This window comes from Catharus ustulatus, chromosome 2 (assembly GCF_009819885.2).
Source record: "Catharus ustulatus isolate bCatUst1 chromosome 2, bCatUst1.pri.v2, whole genome shotgun sequence".
Taxonomy (NCBI): Eukaryota; Metazoa; Chordata; class Aves; order Passeriformes; family Turdidae; genus Catharus; species Catharus ustulatus.
Window position 1 is genome coordinate 26,985,452 of NC_046222.1, and position 22,756 is coordinate 27,008,207.

At 46.0% G+C, this 22,756-nt stretch overlaps 2 protein-coding genes across 5 annotated transcripts; both read right to left on the reverse strand.

Moving 5' to 3' along the window:
- Positions 1-1,517: 1,517 nt before the first annotated feature.
- POPDC2 (popeye domain containing 2) lies at positions 1,518-17,802 on the reverse strand. 4 transcript variants are annotated; one of them, XM_033051605.2, is made up of 5 exons: positions 15,221-17,802; positions 12,742-14,594; positions 10,357-10,465; positions 5,933-6,416; positions 2,372-2,460 (listed from the first exon to the last, which is right to left on the reverse strand). In XM_033051605.2, the coding sequence occupies exons 2-4, from the start codon at positions 13,284-13,286 to the stop codon at positions 5,979-5,981; spliced, it is 1,092 nt and encodes a 363-aa protein (XP_032907496.1). In that variant the 5' UTR covers positions 13,287-14,594; positions 15,221-17,802; the 3' UTR covers positions 2,372-2,460; positions 5,933-5,978. The 4 variants fall into 4 exon arrangements, with proteins under 4 accessions (XP_042634938.1, XP_032907497.1, XP_032907496.1 ...); XM_033051606.2 differs by having other exon boundaries at positions 2,286-2,460; positions 6,071-6,416; positions 12,742-17,802; XM_042779003.1 differs by having other exon boundaries at positions 12,742-17,802.
- A 205-nt stretch (positions 17,803-18,007) lies between these two features.
- On the reverse strand, positions 18,008-20,503 carry LOC116992210 (cytochrome c oxidase copper chaperone). The gene is made up of 3 exons (XM_033051607.2): positions 20,213-20,503; positions 18,469-18,577; positions 18,008-18,099 (listed from the first exon to the last, which is right to left on the reverse strand). The coding sequence occupies exons 1-2, from the start codon at positions 20,329-20,331 to the stop codon at positions 18,493-18,495; spliced, it is 204 nt and encodes a 67-aa protein (XP_032907498.1). The 5' UTR covers positions 20,332-20,503; the 3' UTR covers positions 18,008-18,099; positions 18,469-18,492.
- Positions 20,504-22,756: the final 2,253 nt, after the last annotated feature.

The window sequence follows — 22,756 nt, forward strand, 5'->3', positions numbered from 1 at the left end:
ACCCTATTGGTTTCATGGCATGTAATTCTCTCTGAAGCTCACACAAAGTGAAGCAGGCACCAGGAGCAGCACAGAGTTCTTGGATGCAATTTTGCATCGCTTTCACCATCTGCTCAGAACAGAAGGTTAGTAGGAGAATGGAGCATTGTAACCACAGTGCCACCTAACACAAATTAGTCCCAGGAACTCAGCACAGCCATTCAGACCTGAGAAGGTAGTTGAAGTCTGAAAATTATTGGTGAAAGATTGCAGTGGGATGCATGACCACAGAAACAACACACCCACACCTTTTCCACACCATCATAAATTATTAATCATGCAAAATAAAGAGTGACAAATCTTTCATTATTTCTGCCCATAAATCACATCTTCTGCTGACTATTTCCTCTGGTTCCCTATACTGACTTCACTGAGCAATAGAAAAGTACCCCAAGAATTCCATGATCAGGAGTGAGGGACATGCTGAAGCATTTTTGCCATGAATAATTGTCTGAAGTGATTTTCCCTTTTCTCCTGCTCCACTAGACAGCATCACAGCAGAATTAGCTCCTGCTTTCAGTTCACATCCTAGATTTTGGACTCTGCCTTATGACTATTTGGAGGGACAGCTAACAAATACCATCTCCAACACACACTTGGGAGGGGGATAGTGCTGGACTCGGACAACCTGAGAGGGATCTATGTTAGTTGGCACCATGACTGAAGAGTTTCCCAGAAGTTCCTTATTGAAGACTAGATTACAAGCTCAGCAGACACCTGTGAAGAGCAGTGTGTAACTCAGCCCAGCCTGGTCCACTGCTTCAGGCAGATGTGTAAAGCACCTCAACAGATGGACCCAGTTCCACTGCACATTCGGTTCCTTTACACAAGAGACCCCAGCAACTCTTGTGTCAACCTGCTGCAGACATTTCCGAACTGTGAAAGGCAGCGGGGTCAGGCTGAAGCACCAGTGTGTTGACAGAGCATGGTAACAACTATGAGCAGGATGATTCCCAGGCCTGGAGCAACCCAATGCTCCTGCCCTGGTGTGGGAGCAAAGGTGAGCAGTGCAAGGAGCTGTGTACATCACAGATCCCACATACCCACAATTCCAGAGGCCCTTGGTGAGAGTGTTGGATCCCGAGGGCACAGGTTTTGCCCTGCTGAGACTTGCAAGACAGGCCAAACCAGACGCTGGGCCACAGCCCCTGTGTGAGCAGGGCAGGGCAGGTGGGGCTGCCTCCACCAGCCCAGGGCTGACACAAAGCCAGCCCCACAGTCAGAATGGCTGTGCCCTAGCGCGTCTGTGCCAAGAGGCACTGAAAGACACCCTTCCCTGTGCTGACAGGACAAACATTCCTTGTTCTTTCCCTGAATAACTGTCCTGGAGAGGCTCCTACTTCCATTGCTCAACTAGATTGTACTAGGCTCTGCAAGACACAGGATTCCCCCCACAGGTACTTCCAATTCCCTGACTGAGGAAATGGCTGGGGAAGCTTATGAGACAAATCCTGTTGCAGCTGGACTTGGAAGAGGCCTTCCATCTCTACACAGTTTTCATTAAGGCACTGTCCTTCCTACCAATGGCTGCACTCTTCACAGATGTTTTGTATCCATTCTTTTTTTTCATTTGATGTTTGTACACCCTGAGGTCACGTCCCCCTTGAGCACACACAAAAAAAGGGTTCTTGCTTACACCTGTTCCCAATCTCAATTCCTTCTCTTTCTTATTTCAAGAATCAGGGCAAACAACCAACCAGAAGTCTTTTTTTGCCAGCTTGTTTGAGAAGTTGTGCTTGTCATAAATGAGAAATCCTGACTCCTGGAAAAGCAATTTCTGGTCTTATTAGAGTGGATGCCCAGTGAGATGCATATCATCAAACTCTCCATTGAAAGTCCTTTACCAAAGCTGTCGGCTGGCCCATTTCCCCTTGCCCTATCTACTCTGTGCCTTGAGAATGCTTTAAATGATGTTGCTCTTCAAATCATCCCTCCCTCCAGCTGTTTTCTCCCTCTTCAAATTCTCAAACACCAGAATTTTCATCTCTGACTTTAATGGGAATCATTGAAACAAAGGGAACACAGATTCTGCAAGCAGGCTGGTATTGCTTGCAGGATATTGGTGCACTTCGGAGACAGAGCTGCTGACAATCTCAGAGAGGTAGGACTAGAAAACAAACCATGGAAGCACACTGGGGAAGGCAGCTCTGGTGAACAGCCATGGGATAGGAGGTGCTGGAGTGTCACACTGCAGTCTTAAGCGTGTGCTTCATGTGCTCCTGAGTATAGATATATCTGCTGGCAGACGTCTCTGCATGCTAGAGTGTCTCTGGTCAAAAACCTGTGTGAGCATCTGCTCCCTTGGAAGGGCTTCAGGATCAAAGCAGCCTGTTGCTCCCTAGAGTTCAGGGGTCTGAGTGGGAGCCAGAGGAGCTCGTCCTTTGCAGAGAGGGTGACAACTCTGGAGATGGTTTTCAGAGGCTGCAGAAGGAATGCAGTAGAGGAGGAAGGAAAAGGAGGCCAAGGAAGAAAGGGGTGGGGGGGTGGGAAGAGAGAGAGAAAGAGAGCGCACCATTACTATCATACTTTAAAACATTTCCAAGACACAAACCCCATGGAGCCCACCATTACCTGTTCTTCTCCCCTCCCCTCCTAAATGTAATTCTTCAATAACTGATAAATCAGGAAACAGGGTTATGTACCCATTCCAAGATGACAAAAACAAACCCTTCCAAAGTGCCTTCTGTGATATTGGTTAAACAAAGCCCACAGCTCCTTTTCCTTTATTCTCAAAGCAGGTACAAAACATTAACTACTCACTTAGATACCAAGTTGCAGACCATCAAGCATCCATCCACCCATCTCACCCGCCAAATAGAAACGCAGCCCCAAGATGCAATTGCAAAAAACCAGGTAGCAGCAGCTACATATCCTGCAAGCACTTGATAGCAACAAACTAGAACAAATGCAATATGAACAGGAGAAAAAGCAGGTTGCTCTTGGTTGTTTACATTTCCACGCAAGGAATAAAGCTTCGTTTCCTCTGGAGCTATACAGCAGTACACTGTTAAAGCAAGTACTGAACAGAACTTCAAACAGGCATCATCCTCCTTATAGAAAGAATGTGCTCATCAGTGAGATATCACAGTCCATCTTACTCATAAGCAGACTAGAAATGATTTCAAGGAACTAGACGACACAAATAGTAGGCCAATATATCTTCCATTAATATTTTCTGGTGTTTGAACTTTGTAGCACTTTGGGCATTCAAGAATAGCCCTCCTGAACTGTAGTGTTGCAAGGTGGCTGTTGTAGTGACAGAAAAGAAACATGGCCCACAGAAGCACTTCAGCATGGGGAATTTAGAGAACTGCAAGGTGATTACCCACATTGGGAGTTACAGGGGAAGGAGGTGAGAGCACAGGCCAGGGGAAAGCCCCAGGGAAGCTCTGACCCCAGGGACTTACCCTGAACAATAACAATGCAGGGGGTTTCCCTGTTTATTACAGATGTAATAAAAAGTTACGAAAGTGCTTTACCTGAGCCATGGCAAACCTGGTCAGATTATTTGCTGAGCTGTGACAAGTGTTTGGATGGAGGGAAATCCTGCAGCCCCTCTGTATCACCAGTTTTTGTGGTGAGGCACTCAAGTCACTGTGGAATATTGTCCAGATGTGAGAACTGCTGTTGGCTGGGATGTGATGTGGGATGTGATGGGATGTGCTGTGATGTGCTGGGATGTGATGTGGTTAGGACACAGAAGCGCCAAGTAGGGTAACAGGGAAGCTCTCATTCCACTACATGAGCACACTAAACAGAGTTTTGGATTTCTTGTGTAATTACTTTAAAAATTAAAATACCATATTGTCTATTGCCTCCAGACTGACAGACAAGGAAGATCATCTTCCTCTCCCACCTTAAATGCAAGCCTCTAAACATATAGGTTTTCATGCAGGTCTCTACTGCGAATAGAAGCACACCTTGACACTGTCTCAGTCACAAGATCTAGAAAGACAAAAGCTTCCAGCTCACAGCAGGACTATGTGAAAGAAAGGACAGTGTTTTGCTGTGTAGCAAAGTTTTGCCTAACACACACACACCTCAAGTGCGTATGTTCACAGTACTGCCTCACTGCCAAAAATGGGTGGAATTTTTTTTTAAAAAAGCTACCTGCCTCTTTCCCTTTTTAATTGCATTTGAAATTCTGGTTTTATTGAGATTGATCAAGTAGGAGAATTCTACCAGCAATGGTAGAATGGATATCCTTCTTCTGAGAAGGCAAAATAGAATCAAAGCACAGGCAACATGACTTTGCCATGTTCCCAACTCTACTTGCATTCACTTGTGATTGCAGGCTTTTGCAGACACTCAGACAGCTAGGAGGATGGATGCCTCATAAGTGATTCAGTGTTCCTGCCTCTCCAAGTAAGGACTGATAAAGCTGCAAATTCATATCGCCAGCGGACCTACCAGCAAAACCAGGGGCTTCACAGTCCTAGGACAAATGTGCATTTATTTTTTTTCTCTCCGTGCCTCCTTAAAAAAGAAAACAACAACAACCAACTACACAAAACCAAACAACCTCAACAATAAAACCCTAATCAAAACTCTTGCTAACTCTTTATCTGATTCTGGCAAAACCAAATATATTTGTTCCTTCCCTGGCCACCTGTTTCATATTCCAGATAATATGAAGAATACTGCAGAGTTGTCAGAGATCATGCCAGGAGCCAATGCTCTCTGCCACTGAGTCCACAGCACAGGCAAAAATAGACCCAAGCAGGCATAGAGAAGATCAGGGTGCAATGCTGCTCTGTGTTCAAGGTGTTTTATAGAAGGCAGCCACCCCAGCTGCAGCCCAGCCCTGCAACTTCCTCCCTGCTGTGCAGACCCAACTGAGACACATGCAGGGGCCACTTCTAGGACAGAAATCCCAGTCCCAAGCTTGGTGCCTGGCAGCTGGATTATTGTGGGTGGCAGCAGGAATGCACATTTTGGGGTCTGCAGCCGGTGTGCAGCAGCTGGCATGCAATGGCTAGCTAAAAGTAGCTCAGGGTGGAATTTCTCTCTTGGCCACTAGGATTTGAATTTCAAGTACAAGTCACTCTCCCATCTATTTCTGTTTGCCTGCATTGTTCCTCTGCCTCAACAGTCACCAGGCACAAAAATGTTTTTCCCTCGTGGAGTAAGGAGCTGGCATTTTTTAATCTTATTTGGTATCTCATTCCCACTCACTGGAAAGCAGTTTGGGGTATCTTAAAACAATGTTTACCCTGTCAGTCCACCCCGGGTGACTGAAGGCAAGACCTACAGCACCCAGGGCAGACTTTCCAACACCTTACTGATCTGGCAGAGATGAATCTCAGCAGAAACAAGGAGGGCAAATCAAATGCTGGGATGAGCTGTGGTGGACAGGGAAAAGGAGGACCCTGAGCTTCCTCCCCCTGCCCAGACTGAGCACTTGCAGGATTTATAGCAACTCCTTGCTACCAAGCTGCTATAAACTTTGGAGCTGTTTCTAGTCCTGTTGGCATCTCCTGGGATGTGTGCTCTCTCACCAGCAGAGCTCTTGCTCAGCTCACTAATGGAGTATCTCCTGGCATAGCTCCATCTCATGGTCTCTGTGATCACTTGTGTACCACCTGCCCGCCTGGACACCATTTCAGTGTTTTCTGCCTCTCTTCAGGGATGCGGGGAGAACTGGGCAGGGAAGAGCTTTCTATGGCTAGGTTACTGGCCCTTCTACCCCACAGTACAGCTAGTGACTGGAGTCAAGGCTCTGCCCTGCTCTACTTCCTTAGGAAAACCACACAGCTTGAGTCCACCTTCTGGGATTCCTTGGGGCAGCAGGCCAAGAAACACAGCAGAGGTGCAAACCCATGGCAAATGGAGGCCAGTGCTCTGTCCAGGCAGATGCATCACGCACAGACTTGCTCTGCAAGTGGGTACTTACGCAAAGGTCCCACACAGGGTGAGGTGTGCCCATGCCAGGAGTGCCCTCACTTCATATACTCCCCTTCGCTCACATAGTCCATAAAAGACCCTGTCAACTCAGCAAAATCTTCCAAGACAAGACTGGTGGAGTCCTCACCCAGCAGGTCACTGTCAGGCCGGGATGCCCGGGGGTGCAGACCCAGCGGTGGCGGCTCAGAGATGCTGGCCTGGCCAGAGCCAGGCAGCAGCTCCTCACAGTCCTCCAACTTCCCCTCGGAAGAGGTTGGTCCAAGGACATGGTAGAGGCTGGGCAAACGGATGTCAAAGCGAAGGCCAAACTTGGCAAAGAGCTTCTCGTTGAGGGAGTAGAGCTTCTCTGAGATGTCATAGCCCAGATGGGAGGAGAAGAGCCGGGCAATGTAGCGGTCCTTCCTCAGGAGGAGATACAGCTTCCTCCTTGGCCAGGTAATGTAGCTGCAATTGGTCTCAGCTGTCAGTGTGACCTGTGGGGCAGAGAGCCAGTGGAGTAAGTCCCATTGCCTGGGACTTACATGGGAAGCCATGTGCTTCACTCCAGGGAATACCCTCATCCCCTTCGAATCCTATTCTCCTTGGAGATGGTGGGGCTGGAGAGCCAGATTGTCCTAGTTGAATGACTGGATAAAGCCTTACCTGCTGCTGTTTTCTCTCCCTAAGGAGGCAAAGACCCCATTTTCCTATGCAATTAGTAGCATGTCCTCATTTAACCCAGCCACATGGATGGCTACGATTCACCCTCTTGCTTTCAGATAATGCTCCCTATTGATATCTGAGTGATGTAGCTGAAAGGAACAGGGCAGCACAGACACCCCCATCCCTCCACAGAAATGCTACAGAAGGGGATATTTCTGCATGCTCAGTCAGTGTGAGTCACCAGTAAGTAGCCCTGGGGGAGGCTGCTGACCCATGCTGCTGCTGGATTGCACAGCCTCACAAGCCCTGCTCCAAGAAGGCCCTGAGTGTTGGAAGGGCCACCTGAAAGGCTTGTCTGGTAATCCTGTGCCTGAAGGACATCATGTCTCAGTAATTCTGATGGACTCTGTAGGCCTGAAGGGCCTTAAAGGACATTGTACAGCACAGCTCAGTGAGAGAGGAAAAGGTTTTATTGCTGCCTTAAGTTGCAATGCAGGATGTGACCAAAAAGTATCTATTCACCATCTGTTGAAGCCAGGTGGGGCAGTGATCCTTATCTCCGTGGGACATATTATCTGCTAATGGGCCATCTGTTAGAACCAGGTGGGGCAGTCATCTTTATCTTTTCCACAACCCATCCTTCCTCCAGGGAGGTATCTTCTGTTAATGGCCCACTGAGTCCCACTGTATGACTGATAAAATTACATCATCCCATTGTGAGATGCTCCAGCCAGGGGAAGGAGCCAAGCCTTTCCTACCCAGATAAAAACTGATATTTAGAACACCAAAGCAGCCTTTTCCACTGGATTCCAGAGGAAAACCAGACCTTCCCACATCATCACTGGACCTTCGGAGGAAAACTGCACCCTTCTACAGGACCACTGCTTCAACGGAACAATATCTGTCACTCCAGCAGGACTGCAGCCACCATTAAATTAGACTGCTACCAACACCCTGACTGACAAGGTATCAGGTTGTATTCTGACTCTGTCAGTGTTTTGGGTTTGTTCTTTATAATACTGCATTTCTATTTTAGTTTTCGTGTAAAGAACTGTTATTCCCATTCCATATCTTTGCCTGAGAGCCCCTTAATTTCAAAATTATAATAATTTGGAGGGATGGGGTTTACATTCTTCATTTCAAAGAGAGTCTTCTGCCTTTCTTAGCAGACACCTGTCCTCTAAACCAGGACAATTGTGTTCATGTATATGTAGAAAACTCATGAGTGTTTATTGGACTGCTTTTAGAGTATGTTTCATTTTCCTTCTGGTTTTGCCAGTGTAAAGAGAGACTTCTTCCTGTATGTGTACGACAAGAACAATTTCAGTCAAAAACATTATATAGGATGTAAGTGTACATTATAATAAATAATAATAATAAAGACAAGAAATGCAGGGAGGGTCAAACTGCCCTGGACCAAATAAGAATATCCGAGTGTAATGGAGACACTGGCATGCGAACAAGTGCCAGAGCCAAAATATCCTGGGGGCTCCCTTCCACTCTGTGCCCAGGGGTCTCCTTGGTCAGCCACCATGGCACAGGGCCACTGGGAAGCTGAACATGGCTTGGCTGCATGTGTGTGTCCTTGGGTTTGATATTTAACACCATTGCCCTGCAAACAGCTGTCTGATGAAAGAAATATAGGAGATAAAACCTGAGAATTTTCCCAGGCCAATCAAGCAAAAAGAATGGTCATACAGAAATTGAAATGACTGGAATCACATTTTCCTAACCAATTTCTGGCAGTGATTGAAAGTGATTCCTTCCTTTGAGGGATTGAGATGCAATAAGCAAACCTGCCACCAATCCAAGTCAGCAAGACAGAGTTCACTCTTAAATCCCCCCTGACACAAGTGCTCCAGCATCAGCAAGAGCCTGTAATTCTGCCTTCTGGATGAAAGTGCTAACCCTGAAACCAAACTCCCTCACGCATTGGGACCTAAGAGTCCTGTGGGAAGCAGACAGCCAAAGCAGAAAGCTCAAGGAAACCAGCTATTCTTATAGATTAAGTCATGCTTCTACCATTTTTCAGGGGCCTCAGAATTGAAATTGTTCAATCCAGAGCCAAGGGGCAAGAAAAACCTTCCATGTCCTCTTCAGCAAAGACCCAGAGTCCAACATGCACTTTTTAAACCAAATTATTGTGTTGCAAGGAATAAGGCTGAGATAAGTTACAGTTTTATTAACTACTCAGGTGAGACAGACTAGTGGGTTAAACAGCTGCCAAAAGCACATCACCATGGTTAAGCAAGGCCACCAAGAGTAAGGTGCTTCCAAGTACACAGACGGGTCAAGTCACACCTGATGACAGCTGGTCTCGCACAGCTGCTGCTTCTTCATGCTCCTCCCTAAGCACACGTAGGGTTTAGGCATTCCCAGCATGTGGCCTTCCCTACCTAGGGCTCTGCCTCCCCATCCTGATGCCATGCACAGCTGACCTCACTGACCAGCCCTGTCTTGCAGAGCAGGAAATATGCCAGAGTGTGGTGCTGGCAGGGCTGATGCAGCCTGGCACCAGCCTGCTCCCAAGCTGTCTCACACACCACGGATAAAGACCCTCAGGAAGTTTGGGAACATTCAGTTCTACGGAAATCAGCTCAGAAAATGCTGTGGATGTCTTTGCAGGTTACATTCCTGCAGTCAGCCATTTCCCTGCCCAGAGCACTGCGCAGCCATCACTCTCCCTGCTAGATTCTTGGGCAAATACAGCCCAGGAGCTAACAGCAGTCTGCAGCCAAATTGAAGACCTGTGCAAAACATGAGATACCACCAGTCCTAGCACAGCCATGCTGTTGTTGCCTTTTCTACTTCATTACCTTGGCCCAACATCCCTATTTCTGCACATAGTCTGTAGCTCTATGCCTCAGTCACACAGGCAGCTATCTCTTGCAGCCATAATCACTGGTGTTGGCACTGTTTTCAGGAGCAATCATCACGACCCTTTCCACATGAGCCAATTTCAGACCCTAGGAAAGCAGATTTGGAGAGCTGCCCTGGTTTAACCAAGTCTGCTTGGAGCTATCCTCATTAGAAAGCAACATTCCCTCACGACTGTTGCATGCTCTCAAGGGATTAGCAAAATCCCTCCTCATATGCCCTAACTGACATAAGGATTGACATCCCGACAGGTATCAGGCCATCCTGGGATGTGTGTTAAAGACAGAGGGATGTAGGCTTAAGTAATCTTCTCCAGGAGGAAAGCCAAAGAAACACTGGGGTGTTGACAGCAAGGCCAAAATCTTTTCAGTTACTGCAAATGAGAATTGGTCTGGCCTCTCAGCAGGGGATCCTTCTGCTCAGAAAGAACCATATTTGGGTGTGAATCATCCTTTCTACTTCTCCACCCAAAACACATGACCATCAGAAACTTCTGTGAGGAGTAGGATGCTTATGGATTGACATCACTGCTGCATATTGCCACGGCTGCCATCCTGATGCTAAGACAATGCACCTTGCTAGCAGCATGCAGGGCAAATGAATCAGTACAGGTACTAGAGAACACCATAAGGGAAGAGAGCCAGCAATCTGACACCTTGATTGCCTGATAAACTGGAAGGAGCACCATACTCCATCCTCCTTGCTATCAGCAGATAGTAGGAGCATGCACTGAAGTCTTCAGAACAAGACAGAAAAAAAGGTTAAATCAGCTGATCACACAATCCTGTGCTGGCTGGGAAGTATTCCTGGTCAGCTTTGAATGGCATGAGGCCTCTCTACTGCCTTCTCAGCCATGCAGCAAAGCACCAAGGAGCGAAGCTGAGCTGGGGTTACCTGGAAAGTCCCTTCCTCAGAGGGTCGCAGTGACTCCCACTCTGGAGAGTCCAGGAACTGGTATGGAAAGACGTAGTGAAGGAACTGTCCATCCTGGCACACTCGAATCCTGTAAAGGACAGGTGAGGCAGACAGGCTTAGGCCACAAAACAGATGTCACAAAAACCTGATAGCTCAAACAGTGTGTCCCAGCAGGGAGGAAAGAAATACTTGTCTCACATGTATCTCGTACCCTCTTGAGACAGCTGCAGGTGTTTTATTGATGAGGCTATCCCTCCTTTCTCTGTGGGAAACTGTTTGCTGCCGCTTCCCCATATTCCACCTGTTTTCTGTTTCGTGCTACAAAGACAGCCTGACACAGGACTTCTCAGCCCAGAGGACTGCTGCTGTTTTCTAGGTACTTCTAAGCCAGGCTGTGGCTCTTTGTGCTTGTATCTTCCTCCTGTCTCCAGGACTGCACGAGGGTATAACCAGTCTTGGTACTGGAAGTCATTACACTCAGGATCCCCCAAAATCCTCCTGCCCATGATTACTCACAGATCACCCTGAGAGCTCATCGTTTGCTGCATATTACTGCTCACTTTCTCTTGGCCTTCTAAGTATCCCTTTTGCCTACTTTTGCTCAATTGCCTGCAATTGCGAATGTGCACTCAGCTCTGCAGTGGGCATAGAGAAGGACCTGCATAGGCCTGAAGCGAGGACAATGCCAGGGCACTCTGGAGTTCTATTCATAGCTCTGCATCACCAGACTTGGGGCCCCTTGCTTTCCTCTCACCATGTACCACTGTTCTTCGATGCACCAAGGCAATTCTTGCCTCCAGGAGTTAACTTTGACTTTCCAGTGCTGCCTGGAAAGGGTCAGGGATTGTAAGGCACATTTCCTGATCCAGGCATACTCTGCATTTCCAAGACTCCACTTGCTCAGTTTAAGAGGGAGCACCACCACAGCAATACTCTGCTGGGTCAGCAAGGACCTCACAAGGCAATAGAGAGGGTACTAGGAAATGTAAATCCATTCCCATCTCCATGGAGCATCTTTTACCAGTCAAGATGCATACTTCCCATTGCAAAAGAGTGCCCAACAACTAGTCACTGTGTGTTACAGCAGTTTCATGCTCTCAAAGTAGCATCACATTATCCATTGCAGGTCAAGACAGAAATACTCTTCCCCATCAATATTATTTGCAGATACAGTAAACTTCAGAGCCAGCTGCTCACCACAGATGTTAGGTAAGGGGAAGAGCTACTGGAAACACACATACCAAATTTCTCTCCAGTGCTTTGCCATTCAACATCCTGGTGGACCCAGGATGTTCTTAACATGTCTTAGAAAAGGGACCAACACCAAAACAAAGGAAGATCAGCCATTCTTCTTCACACACTCCCTCACCAGAGAGGATTGGCCACTGCAGTAAAACAGCAGCCCCAAGTTATGCTTTGTATCCCCAAAGGAAAATCCTTGTGAGATACACCTCCTGCAGCTCAGCACTGCTCCTATTTAGAGATCTTTTTCCTTTCCCATTCTTACATAACATTAGTGTCAAGTTCCTGGCAGCAGACTGGAAGCCAACACTATTGCTATTTGTATGCATCTGGATTTTGCAAATCATTAAGTGAATATGGTGCTAAATGCATACTACAGGATCTCAGGCGAACAAATGCCAGTACTTGATCAGCAGAGTTAATTCAGTTATATGTCCAGTGTGACTGTCTAGAGGTCCCTAAGGTTATCCTTGGTGGTCCAGAAGAAGGAATATCACAAATGCTTGACAGCACAGGGAAGGAAGGGCATCTGATTAGGCAGGATATATCACAGAAGAATACTCACTCTTTTGATGAAACGATGCTCAAAATGAAAAATGTCAAAGCCCTGAGGGTTGGGGTGTTGGGAACAGGAACTTCCCCCTGAACACTGCTGGCCAGGGAGAGTAGGTGAACTGAGGCCTCAGCACACAGCTCTTCACATCACAGAGGTGTGCCTGGTACCCCCACAGACCATAGGTCTAGACACACTGCTCTCCTGCCTTGAGAAGCACATTCTCACAGCCAATCTACTCTCATCAGAAATAAGATCACTTCAAAATGACAGACAAAGGGGTAAGGATTCATCAAAAGTACCACAGGTAAGGCTGAGCTGGCCACTTTATTGCCTGCAGCTTGAGTCTGCAAACCATTCCCTGAAATACTCTTAAGTTAGAAAAACAAAACAAAACTAACATCTCAAAACAGAAATTTCCCCCTTCCCCAACAAACCTTGACATATCTCAGATCTTTTTTCAGAGGAAGGAAACAATCCTCACCCCAGTTTCTACAGAGGGTGATAATACAACAATAAGCCACAGCAGTTTGCTGTCAGATTTTGTTCAGAAATGGGGGAGCCTTTACCTGCCAGACAGTAGCAACGAGAGGCGGTCAATGGGTGTCTTGCCCTCCACTGCATAATTCTGGTCTCTGACTAGTGACTGGACCTGCTCTTCACAGCACTTCACGATCTCTTTGTAGACTTCCAGGGGCACCTGCAAGGGCAGGTACATGGTCTTGTAGAGGAGGTCAAACTCTTCTTGGATGGTGTTTCTATGGAGCCGGTAAGCCAGGTGAGCCAGCTGAAGCAAGCAGGCAAGGACCAGCAGCATGTTCCAGATGAAGATATCCAGCCCACAAGCGCTCAGCCAGCCCCACAGAGCATAGCAGAAGTAGCCTGGGGCCAGGAGGCCAAAGATATAGAGGGACCCAAAGATGCCACTGCCCCCCATGTAACCCAAGAGAACAATACAGCTGGCCAGCTGGTAGGCTGCTTCCTCCATAATTTCAGTCCAGGCATCACACACCGGAGGTTGGAGAACAGCCTGGTCCCAAGAGAGGCTGTTTGCACTCATCCTTCCCCACTCCCCACCCTCCCCAGCCGTCCTGTGCTCAAAATGAATTGTCATACACAAAAGGTGCTGCAGAGGTTGGAAACCAGAACTGCTGGGTAGCTGTTCCTCCTCCTCTTCCTCTTGAGCACTGTCTGGTCCCACAGTAGTGCTTTAGAGTAACATGCTAAAAAAGTGCTACCAAATGTTTTAGCACCCGAAAAATTCCAAAAGCGTTCACTTCTCCTCTGTGGCTCACAATGCGTCGGCTGGCCCCCTTCCTAGCCACAACAGTGAGAAAAGAAGCTGGCAAATGTGAGGCCAAAAGAGCTCAGTCAAAAAAAGTCAAGGACACTAACTAGAAAATTCACGGACAGGACAGAGATCTCCTTGCACCGCCTGTCTTGCCTGCGCTGCAGCAAATGGAATAGCAACTGTGAGACAGCAGTAGAGGGAGCTGGTGTTGAGTGTGGAATGTGTATCTCTTGGCAGTGAAACGGAGAGAGACCCCAAATGGATAACCATGTTTGGAATTGAAATCCAAGGAGCAAAGCAGCGAGGAGAATGGAGAGCAAGCATGCACCCGCTACTTAACATAACTCAGGCAGCCAGATAAGCCCAGCACAGCGTGAGGAGGAGAAAAGGGAAAACAACCAGCTTATCGTGGCAGTCACACATCAGGCTTTCCACTGCTCTGCACTCCTGTAAGAGAGTGACTTTCACCCAGCACAAAAAAGAAAAATGGTCATCTCCCTTTTCTCACTGTGTCTCGTAACTAAGGCAGGGACTTAGCAAAATAAGAAAGGCTGGCTCTCAATTAATACTTTCCAGGTCCATTACAGCCTCCCCTCACACCAGGGAGCTCACTTTTGTGGGATGTTTTAGATCAAGGGGCACAAGGAAGAGCTTTGCAAAGCCAGAGAACTGTGAATGCAAGGGCAAGCCTCTGGCACCCAGTTTCATCTATCATGAAGATGAGACTATCCTGCCAAAAGCTTTGTGAACGTATAACACTTGGAAGCACCTTTTGTGGGGAAATCCTAGTTGAGGGATTACAGGCTCTGCTGGGAAGCACCCTTGAGAAACATCATCTCACATTCTCATTTTTTAAATAGCTGTTTAGAACCTGCCCCAGACCTTGATTTAGCCCAAAGAGCACAGCCAACACTTCCCACTCTGGTAACCCAGGACATTGGCACAACAGGGAGCCTTTGAAGTCAGTCTGCCATGGTCAGCTACACAAAACAAGCATAAATGCAATTCCTCACCTGCTTCAAGTGGCACATTATCGGTCACACAGGCAGGATCTGCCCTACTGCCAGGATGCAGTTACATTTCAGGCATTGATGCAACCCACATGGTCTCCCAACACAGGATGAAGTCAGCCTGCATGGGTTAGTGGGGTAGAGATAGGGTTTCAAGGTTGGTCGTGTTTCAGGCCGAGCTTGCGGTTACACTGCCTAACACCATTCCCATTGGCACCATTCAGTTAAAGACACACTAACCGCCTCTCCTAGCTAATAGTGCTCTGGAATAACTGTCTCCTGGGCAAGGCTGCAGCAGTGCTTTATGGCAATCTTAAAGAATTCATCATGGTCTTAGCCAGTACAATCCTATTTCTGCAATGATGAGACCATATGCAATACAGAGCTGCATGGCTCCTAAGAGCCAACCTGGCACGCTGACATGTGGGAAGGAAAGAATACAAATTAAGCTTTGCACAGGGTGAGTACAGTACATTCAAAAAGGTGCTTTCTGCTAAGGGTGAAGTGAAACAGGGAACCTGTTCTTCAGAGGCCCCTTAACTAAGTGAAGAAATAAATCCTAGCTACTGAAGCAGAAAAACACTCATGTGCAAGAGTTACAGGGAAATGAAGAACTTTCTCTTGACCTCTGCAAAGCAGGACAGGTGATCTTATAGCTAAAGTACCACAATAAAAGTCTTGGGATCCAGGTTCTGTTTTTCATACCATTGCCATATACTCGCTATATGATCCCGACAACTTGCTTACCTTTAGGCCTCTGCAAAAAATCTGTAAAGAGCCTTCTCTCCAAGATAGGTTGACATCTGATAAAATGGGGAGTTGGGATATCATGATTGTGAACACTTAGGAGAAAGATACTTTGCATTAGATCTGTGAGACAAAACTGAACTGCTATGAGTAGAAATGTAAAACTACGTTAGAGGAAGTATCCTGAGAAGCATCATTGCAATTTCTCCTACTTTTTCATACTGCCAAAACTCTTTTGTAGGAGCATCAAAGAAAGTGGAGAAAAACAAAGTAAGTAATTTCATTCTTCAGTTAGGTAAATTCCCGAGTAAAAAATAAACTGGAACACAGTATTAATGACTCAGTAGGACAAAAAAGGCCTTCATCTGACATCTTCAAGAACATAAATAGTGGTGCTGCAGTGATGCTGAAGCCAGCACCATGGGTGAGGATGACCTGTTGTAATTTCTCTGTGAAAGGCAGACAGGAAACTTTCAACCCACAGCAATAACAGTACAAAGCTCTCATTAGAAACTACACAACTTTTCTGCTGGGTCTCAGTGTGACACTGGAGAGAGAGATACAGCAGTGCAAAAGACAGATCTCGCAGCACACACTAGAGATTAACTTAGTGTTTTCAGACTCAAATTTCTAAAAGGAAGATTTGTAAAGTGGTCGAACCACCAAGACTAAATCTTCATTTCTTCCTTGACAGTACCATGGCCACACAGATCATCTTCACAGCACTTTCAGTTTTCCATCCAGCAAAAGTAAAAAAACCTCTTATTATCGAAGAGGCATTTTATTTTCTTGCCTTGCTTTGGATTAGAGTACGTGCCCTTCATCCAGGGATGCTAATTTATCCAAGACAAGTGTTCAAAAGCCAGTACTGATTCAATGGGAAAGGGACATACTAAAGTTGAAAACGATTTTGAATCAAGATAGCAAGTTCATAGAAAACACCTGAGCAGCATTAAGATCCTTCCCTGGGAGTAAACACCTAAGCATTAGTACAAAATGTGTTTCTGAAGAAGAAAAACAAACATGTCAAGCTTTTCAGCACTGAAACAGGCAGTGTGGAAACAGGTACTTCACTAATTTCCCCACTTAAAATGGACTCAACCAGTAGCACTTAATATTTAGCTGCATGTGATGATGCAATGCAGGTACAGCCTGCACTGTTTGGTAAATAAATCCTCTGTCCTTGATAACCACACAACACAGAGATTATCAGTCCCAAATCTCACAGTGATACTATCTTCAGGAAAGTCAACTCACCACAGGAAGAGTAACATTAGGATTGCACAAATACATAGTAGGAAGCCAGAGAAGCCCCACTTGTAACAAATCAGAAATTGCACTTAATGTTTCTCTAGACTGTAAGAAGGAATCAAAGGCAACTACCCTCCCACTATCATCTCATACAAGTGAAAAAAAGGAGCCAGAAAACAAAAGCCCATGTGTGCACAAGCTCAACACAACAAAAACTTAGCATAAAAAAAGCTTTACTTTCAGGCAAGTAACCTGCACACAAAAGTCACTTGCAGTGACAGAGAACAATCCTCTGCTCCCTTTCCCTTGAAGAACTACTGGCTCAAGCGAGTTTGAGATGGGAAGCACCTGATTTTTCATTATAAAGAATGAAGCTTGGGTAACAGTATTCAAAAACCATCGGAAGAATTTGAACATGAGGAAATTAAATACAGTTTTGACTCTAAGTTAATTTCATGACGGCATTTGCGCCTTTGTACAAACATAGTTACAGCTACTGTCACAAATAGCACTACAAGCTTCACCATGACTGCTGAAAGCTGGAAGAGTGCAATGCTACTAGCATTTCACAATTTGCATCGGTGGGAAAACCCACTGAAGTCCTCTCTGTTCAACCACACCACTGTGGTAATTAGTGTTCCTATGTTAATAATTACGCATGTTTTTCTCATTCTCTCATTCCTGCAGTACGCTGTTTTCAGAAAAGAGGGCACTGCCATTTCTTTACTTAAAAAGAAACAGAGGTCAGGAACATTGGTCGTTGTTAGGGGTTGGGGGAGTTTTTTTACTCGTTCCCTCAGTGGAAAGAATTTTTTCCATTAGCATATCAAAGTACCCAGCCGGTTTGATTACCCAAGACAAAAGAGGGGGTGGGCATGAATAGCTGTAAATTGCTTTGTCCCTGTGATGAGCCACTCGAGCTGGCCGGCTGGAACGCAGAGGAGAGAACTTCTTTCTTGCTCCGTGGTGCGACCAGGTCCTGCACTCCGACACTGCTACAGCTTCCTGCTTCTGAGAACAGCGCTGAGAACCAGGATGCAAAGGGTGAGCAGAGGTTTCATTTCCTTCACCTGTCTCCTACCTGGGACGGCCCTGCCGCGGTCGCCTGCCTGCTCCTGCAGTTCCCGCGACTGAGAAAAAAAAAAGCCACTCCGCCCCCACTCCATCGGGACCGTGTGGCCTGACCAGACAAAAGGATTGAGACTGAGTTTCGTTCTGTTTTGTCACTGATCTGTTCATAGCAGATGTTGTTCTTGTTTGTCTTGCAGTAAAGAACTGTTATTCCAAAACCCACATATATTGTCTGAGAGTTCCCTAATTTCCAAATTATAGTAAAGTGGGAGGGAGGGAAGTTTTTCACTATCCATTCTGGGAAAAACTCTCGCCTTTTTCTGGCAATACTGTCCCTTAAACCAGGACAGTTGTTTTCAGGTTTTTATTAAACGAAAAATGCATTTTCTATAGCAGTGGTCAAGAGCAAACAATTGAAAAGCTACAGATATGATGCATGCTCTATCATTAAAGACGCTTTATAAATAGAATTTTTGTTTATATTTGTTCTTTGAAGTAACTTGCAGAAATAATTTATTTTGCAGCTTTCCAGAACATAGTCACACCAAAGACATCACCTAGAAGACAAAGGAAACACAGCTTCACAAAACATGGATTTCCACTGGGTATTGAGCAACAGTACGACAATCAACCAAAAAAACCCATCACACATCCACAAAAATGTGCCCTAGCACCAGAAATTTAAACTGAGGTTTGGATCTCTTAGAAGACAACAGAGGCGGCACCATTCTCTACTGCTGAAGGGTGACTCTCAGAGGGCTTCACTACCCTCACAGGATAGCAGAGTTGGCTGTAACGTCAGTAAGGACTGCTATACCTTCTCTTGTAGGGGCAACACCATCATGAACAGTACTCTGGGCCTTCCAGTGATACCAGCTGATGTGCCAGGGCACTTTAGAGGGAGAGGTCCTGAAGGCTGTACTCACCCCACTTAGTCCTGCTCATCTCACTCATATCTTGAAGCCCAGAGCTCTCATACACTCTTTGTGAGCCTCAATTAGGTGCCCACAATTTTCTTCTCCCTTCTCAATAATGCTGCAAAGCAAAACAAAAAGATTTCCAGGGTTCAGCAATAAAATGTTCACTTACTTTTAATCAAAGAAACAGAACTGACAAACTGTTGGGGAAAATTAAAAATCCCTACTAGGATCCAGAGGGGTTTCTTTGTTGTTGTTTTTTGTTTGGGTTTGGGGTTTTTTTGTTTGTTTGTTTATTTTGGGTTGTTTGCTTTTTTTGTTGTTTTTTGGTTTGGTTTGGTTTTGGGTTTTTTTTGTAGGGGGGTGGGGTTTTGTCTATCCTGTCCAGGGTTGTGCTGTTTTGGACAGTATGAAACTATCCCAAAAAGTTACCTAAGTCTGGAGCTGCACACCTAAAACTCTGCAACAGGGATAACACAGCTTCCTATTAACAGGCCAGGGTCTGTTCTGGGCGAGCCTGGATGAGGATTTGTTATACAACACAAGGCTGTCATATCATTAAGTATGCTGAGCTTGCCAGTTTCAGATTATTCAGTAGGGAAGCAACAAAATTTCTCCAGTAAGAGACCAATACAGAACAGGTTAAACAGTAAATGATATTTTAGTCCAACTTCAGTTGCAATTTAAGGACCCTGAAGCAAAAAGCAAAACAAAACACCTGTCCAGCTATTGTTGACAAAGTTATTGACCATCTATAGTAACTTTTGACGGTTCTCACCCATCCAAGTAAGAGCCTCTCATTGTTGGTATATCATGTATATCACAAAAGCAGTTCAGACTTGCTTTTTGAATGAAAGACAGAGCTGTTTAGCTTTCTTCTTAGGTTTTATTACAATGAGCATGGGCATGTCCCCTGGCTGCCCAGGGCAACTCCATCTGACCAGTAACATCCATCCTACCACCCTTTTCTTAGGGGGCCCTGGATTCACCTTGACTCTACCATGTAGTGAGACATGCTCCCCTAAATTTAGCAGAAACACTATTCAGTATTATGTTACCTACCAAACACCATCTATATCACCAGCAAAGTAAAATAAAAAAAGACAACTTGGTCATCAGATTTAAGTTTTTTAAAGACACAAAGTTTTAAGTTTTTTAAACTTTTAACAACTCAAAGACAAAGGAGCTCCATTTTGAGGGAACACTTAATACTATTTTATAGGTCCTATGATCATGACTATGCCTACAATTACCAATGAAGCTATACAGGTCACTGTCAAATTTTGAACTTCTCTGGGAAATGTCATCCTCTGAGACTTAAAAAAACCAGAGCATTTTGCTGTATTTAAAAGAGAATGTAATTTATACAATAACAAAGGTGAACAATAAAGAAGTTATCACCTGCTGGTACCTGTTGCTTCAATCAACAACAGTGAAGACTTATAAGCAGCATTAAAAGATGATCTTTGAAACCTGTCTTAAATACAGACTATGAGGTTTTAACCTCTTCATTTCTAAATTATTCTTTTAAGACAGTTTCCTTCTCCACACTCTCCCTCCTCCCTCGCATACTCCTGCATCGCCCATCCGGGGTGGGGAGAGCTCCTAAAATGCCCGGCGCACGCTGGCAGGAGCACAGACTCCTGGAAGGGAGGAGTAGGCGGGTCGGGAAGGAATCCCGGCGGGGCAGGGCGCAGGGGGAAAGCCTGAGCGAGGAGGGGCTGCCGCTGGGAGCTCGGGGCCGGGTCCCTACCAGGCGTCCCGCGCCTTCTTGGTTTCGGGACAGGCGCAGCAGGGTTTCAGCGGCTTCTTCTCCTCCCGCGCCTCCCCCGAGCCCTTGCCATCGCAGCTGGCGGCGGCCACCGAGGACATGGCGGGCAGTTCCCGGCACCCTTAGCCCGCAGAGAGAACAGGCCGCCGGCGACCGTACGAGACCTGCTAGTTCCGAGAGAGCTCGTCCGTCCCTTCCCGGCCCGCGGCCTGCTGGTAGGGGTAGGTGCGGGCCCGCCTCCCGCCGGGTCCCCGCCTCTTCCCGGCTGTTACCCCAAGGCGAGGGCGGGCGGTGCCACACAGGGGCGGGGCGGAAGTGACGTTTCCAGGGCTACTCGGTACCGAAGGGGGCAGAAGGGGGAGCAGGGAGGAGACATGGCGTCGTCAGGTGAGAGCTGGTGGCACCCTCCGCAGTCAGCAAGAGCAGCAAGTGATGCCCTTAGCTCTGCCAGCGCCGGGTCCCCGCTGAAAGTTGTGGCCAGCCACTTAAACCTTTTTCTTCCTACTCAGACAGTGGGGAAAACAGAGGATCAGTTCTTTGTGGGGGTGGATACAGCACAGTCACCATCACTGGGAACATTAATGTTGCAGTTTCTTTGCAGCGGCCCAGCCGGCCGGCCCTTGGTGCGAAAGGATGTGCTTGTCATGCTCGATCTTTTATGCTTTCAACCCTAAGCAACAAAGAGGGATATTTAGTCTGTGAAACAGAGAACAACTAACAAGCTCCAAGTGTGCTTGACATGCTTGAGTGATCTCAGACCTGAGGGAAGAGTAGCAAGTCTTGGAAAAAAGGATGTGCACTGATACTGGACACAAAGAATGCAAAATTTACAGGCTACAAGGACATCCGGCAAAACTCCCAAGATAAGGAAGGTTTTCTCAAGTTTGCAGTTGAATGGTATCTTTTATTTAGATTTTTTTATATTAAAAAGAAATTTTGAAAGACAATGATTTGGCCTGTAGAAACCAGGAAGACACAAAACAAAATGCATTTTATACTCTGGCCCATGTTATGGAATACCAAGGGCAGAGGGAGGTTAAAATTTAGTCATCTTGAGAGATGACTTCAGATGAGTCTACACAAAGGTATGGCGTCTGAAGACGTAACATCCCTGGAAGCAGCATTCCAAATAGATTAAGGAGGAGCACTGCTATTTTGGCCATGCTCCATGCAGGGTAACAGTTTGTAACAGAAGCACCCCAGAAGAAGGAATCGTTTCTTGGTGGGATGAAAGGACAGAAGCTGGAAGGGAGGAGAAAGAAGAGAATAGCCATTAACATTTTGATATTGATTGCACCAATTTGGAGTACAATGCAGAGGGGAGATCACAGCCACTTCTCTTCTGACATTGCATTGTGCATAAGAATTGATTGTTAACTCAGTGATTTTTGTTTTGTATTTGTCCTCTGCCTGCTGACAGTGGCAGAAGAATTATGTTAGGGAGCTATGTGTCAGAATGAACAGATTTATCTACCAGTCAAGGAGCAATAGCTAAGGGGAGACTACTGAGATGAGACTGTGAGAAAATTGTCAGAACAATTGCCCAGGAAAAGAGAGCCAGTGAAAATTCAGTCTGTGAAAGAGATAATGACAAAAGACCCCCTCAAGCTGCCATATTTTTTGGCATCCTGGTGCCACGTGTGAGAGTACAAGGACTACAGGTAGCACTGGACATTTACAGCTCTTGATTTAGAGGACTAATGGGTGAAATAGGGAGTGACTGCCCAGCTGTTGTGGATTTCCAAATTATTTCCCCTGTAGAGTCCTTTATTAAAATTGAAGAACATAGTGCAGTGGCTCATAATGGGTAAACATCACAGCAGCACTACAGTCATTGCTGTTGGCTTCTTGTGTCCTCAGTTTCATCCACTAAAAGAATGGTTGTCCAAAAAATGTATACTTGTCTCCAGTGGACTGATTTTTCAAGGAACCTCAGAAATGTATTTACATTCATTGTAACTGTTAGGTTGAGTAAGCCCCTATCAAATATCAGTCGGAAGTAACAGTCTTGGGTCGTCTGGGGTTTTCCAGATTTTTTACACTTCTGATATACATGATAGAAGGTAAATTAAGCTGTGGAAATTTTGTGTGATGAAACTGAGCTGAAGGTATTTTGATGTTTTCCATGTAGTGCCTATTCTGGGAACCACTTTATCATCTTGAAAAAAGAAACCTCTTCAATATAGTCTAAAGGAGTACTTCTGGTTCTGAATGAGTATAAGCATAAGACAGCCAATGCTCCAGCAGTCCAGTCAACCATATGCTGTGTTTTATTGTCAAAGAAGTTGTTTAAATTTTGTGTCAGTGCTTAGATAATGTGAAAGTAAAGGACTTCAAAGCTCTGAGCAAGATGTCTTGTCAGGAACCTGTTGGCTCTTACATTAACTGCCCAAGAACAGGATAGAGATTCTCCTTCTGATCAGAGTTGCAGACCTACAAATACAAATGCTATCACTCAGCAGTGGGACAGTAAGAGAAAGAATGCTGGGATAGAAGGACTTGTGCTCCTATCTAGTTGAATGGAAG

Bases quoted from the DNA above. Each gene is read 5' to 3' on its own strand.
- LOC116992210 (XM_033051607.2), bottom strand. From the start codon at position 20,331: ATGTCCTCGGTGGCCGCCGCCAGCTGCGATGGCAAGGGCTCGGGGGAG. The intron at 18,578-20,212 runs GTAGGGACCCGG...TTTGCTTTGCAG, and splicing joins AAGAAGGCGCGGGACGCCTG to CATTATTGAGAAGGGAGAAG.
- POPDC2 (XM_033051605.2), bottom strand. From the start codon at position 13,286: ATGACAATTCATTTTGAGCACAGGACGGCTGGGGAGGGTGGGGAGTGG. The intron at 10,466-12,741 runs GTAAAGGCTCCC...TGTCCTTTACAG, and splicing joins TCGTTGCTACTGTCTGGCAG to GATTCGAGTGTGCCAGGATG. The intron at 6,417-10,356 runs GTAACCCCAGCT...TCTGCCCCACAG, and splicing joins CTGAGGAAGGGACTTTCCAG to GTCACACTGACAGCTGAGAC.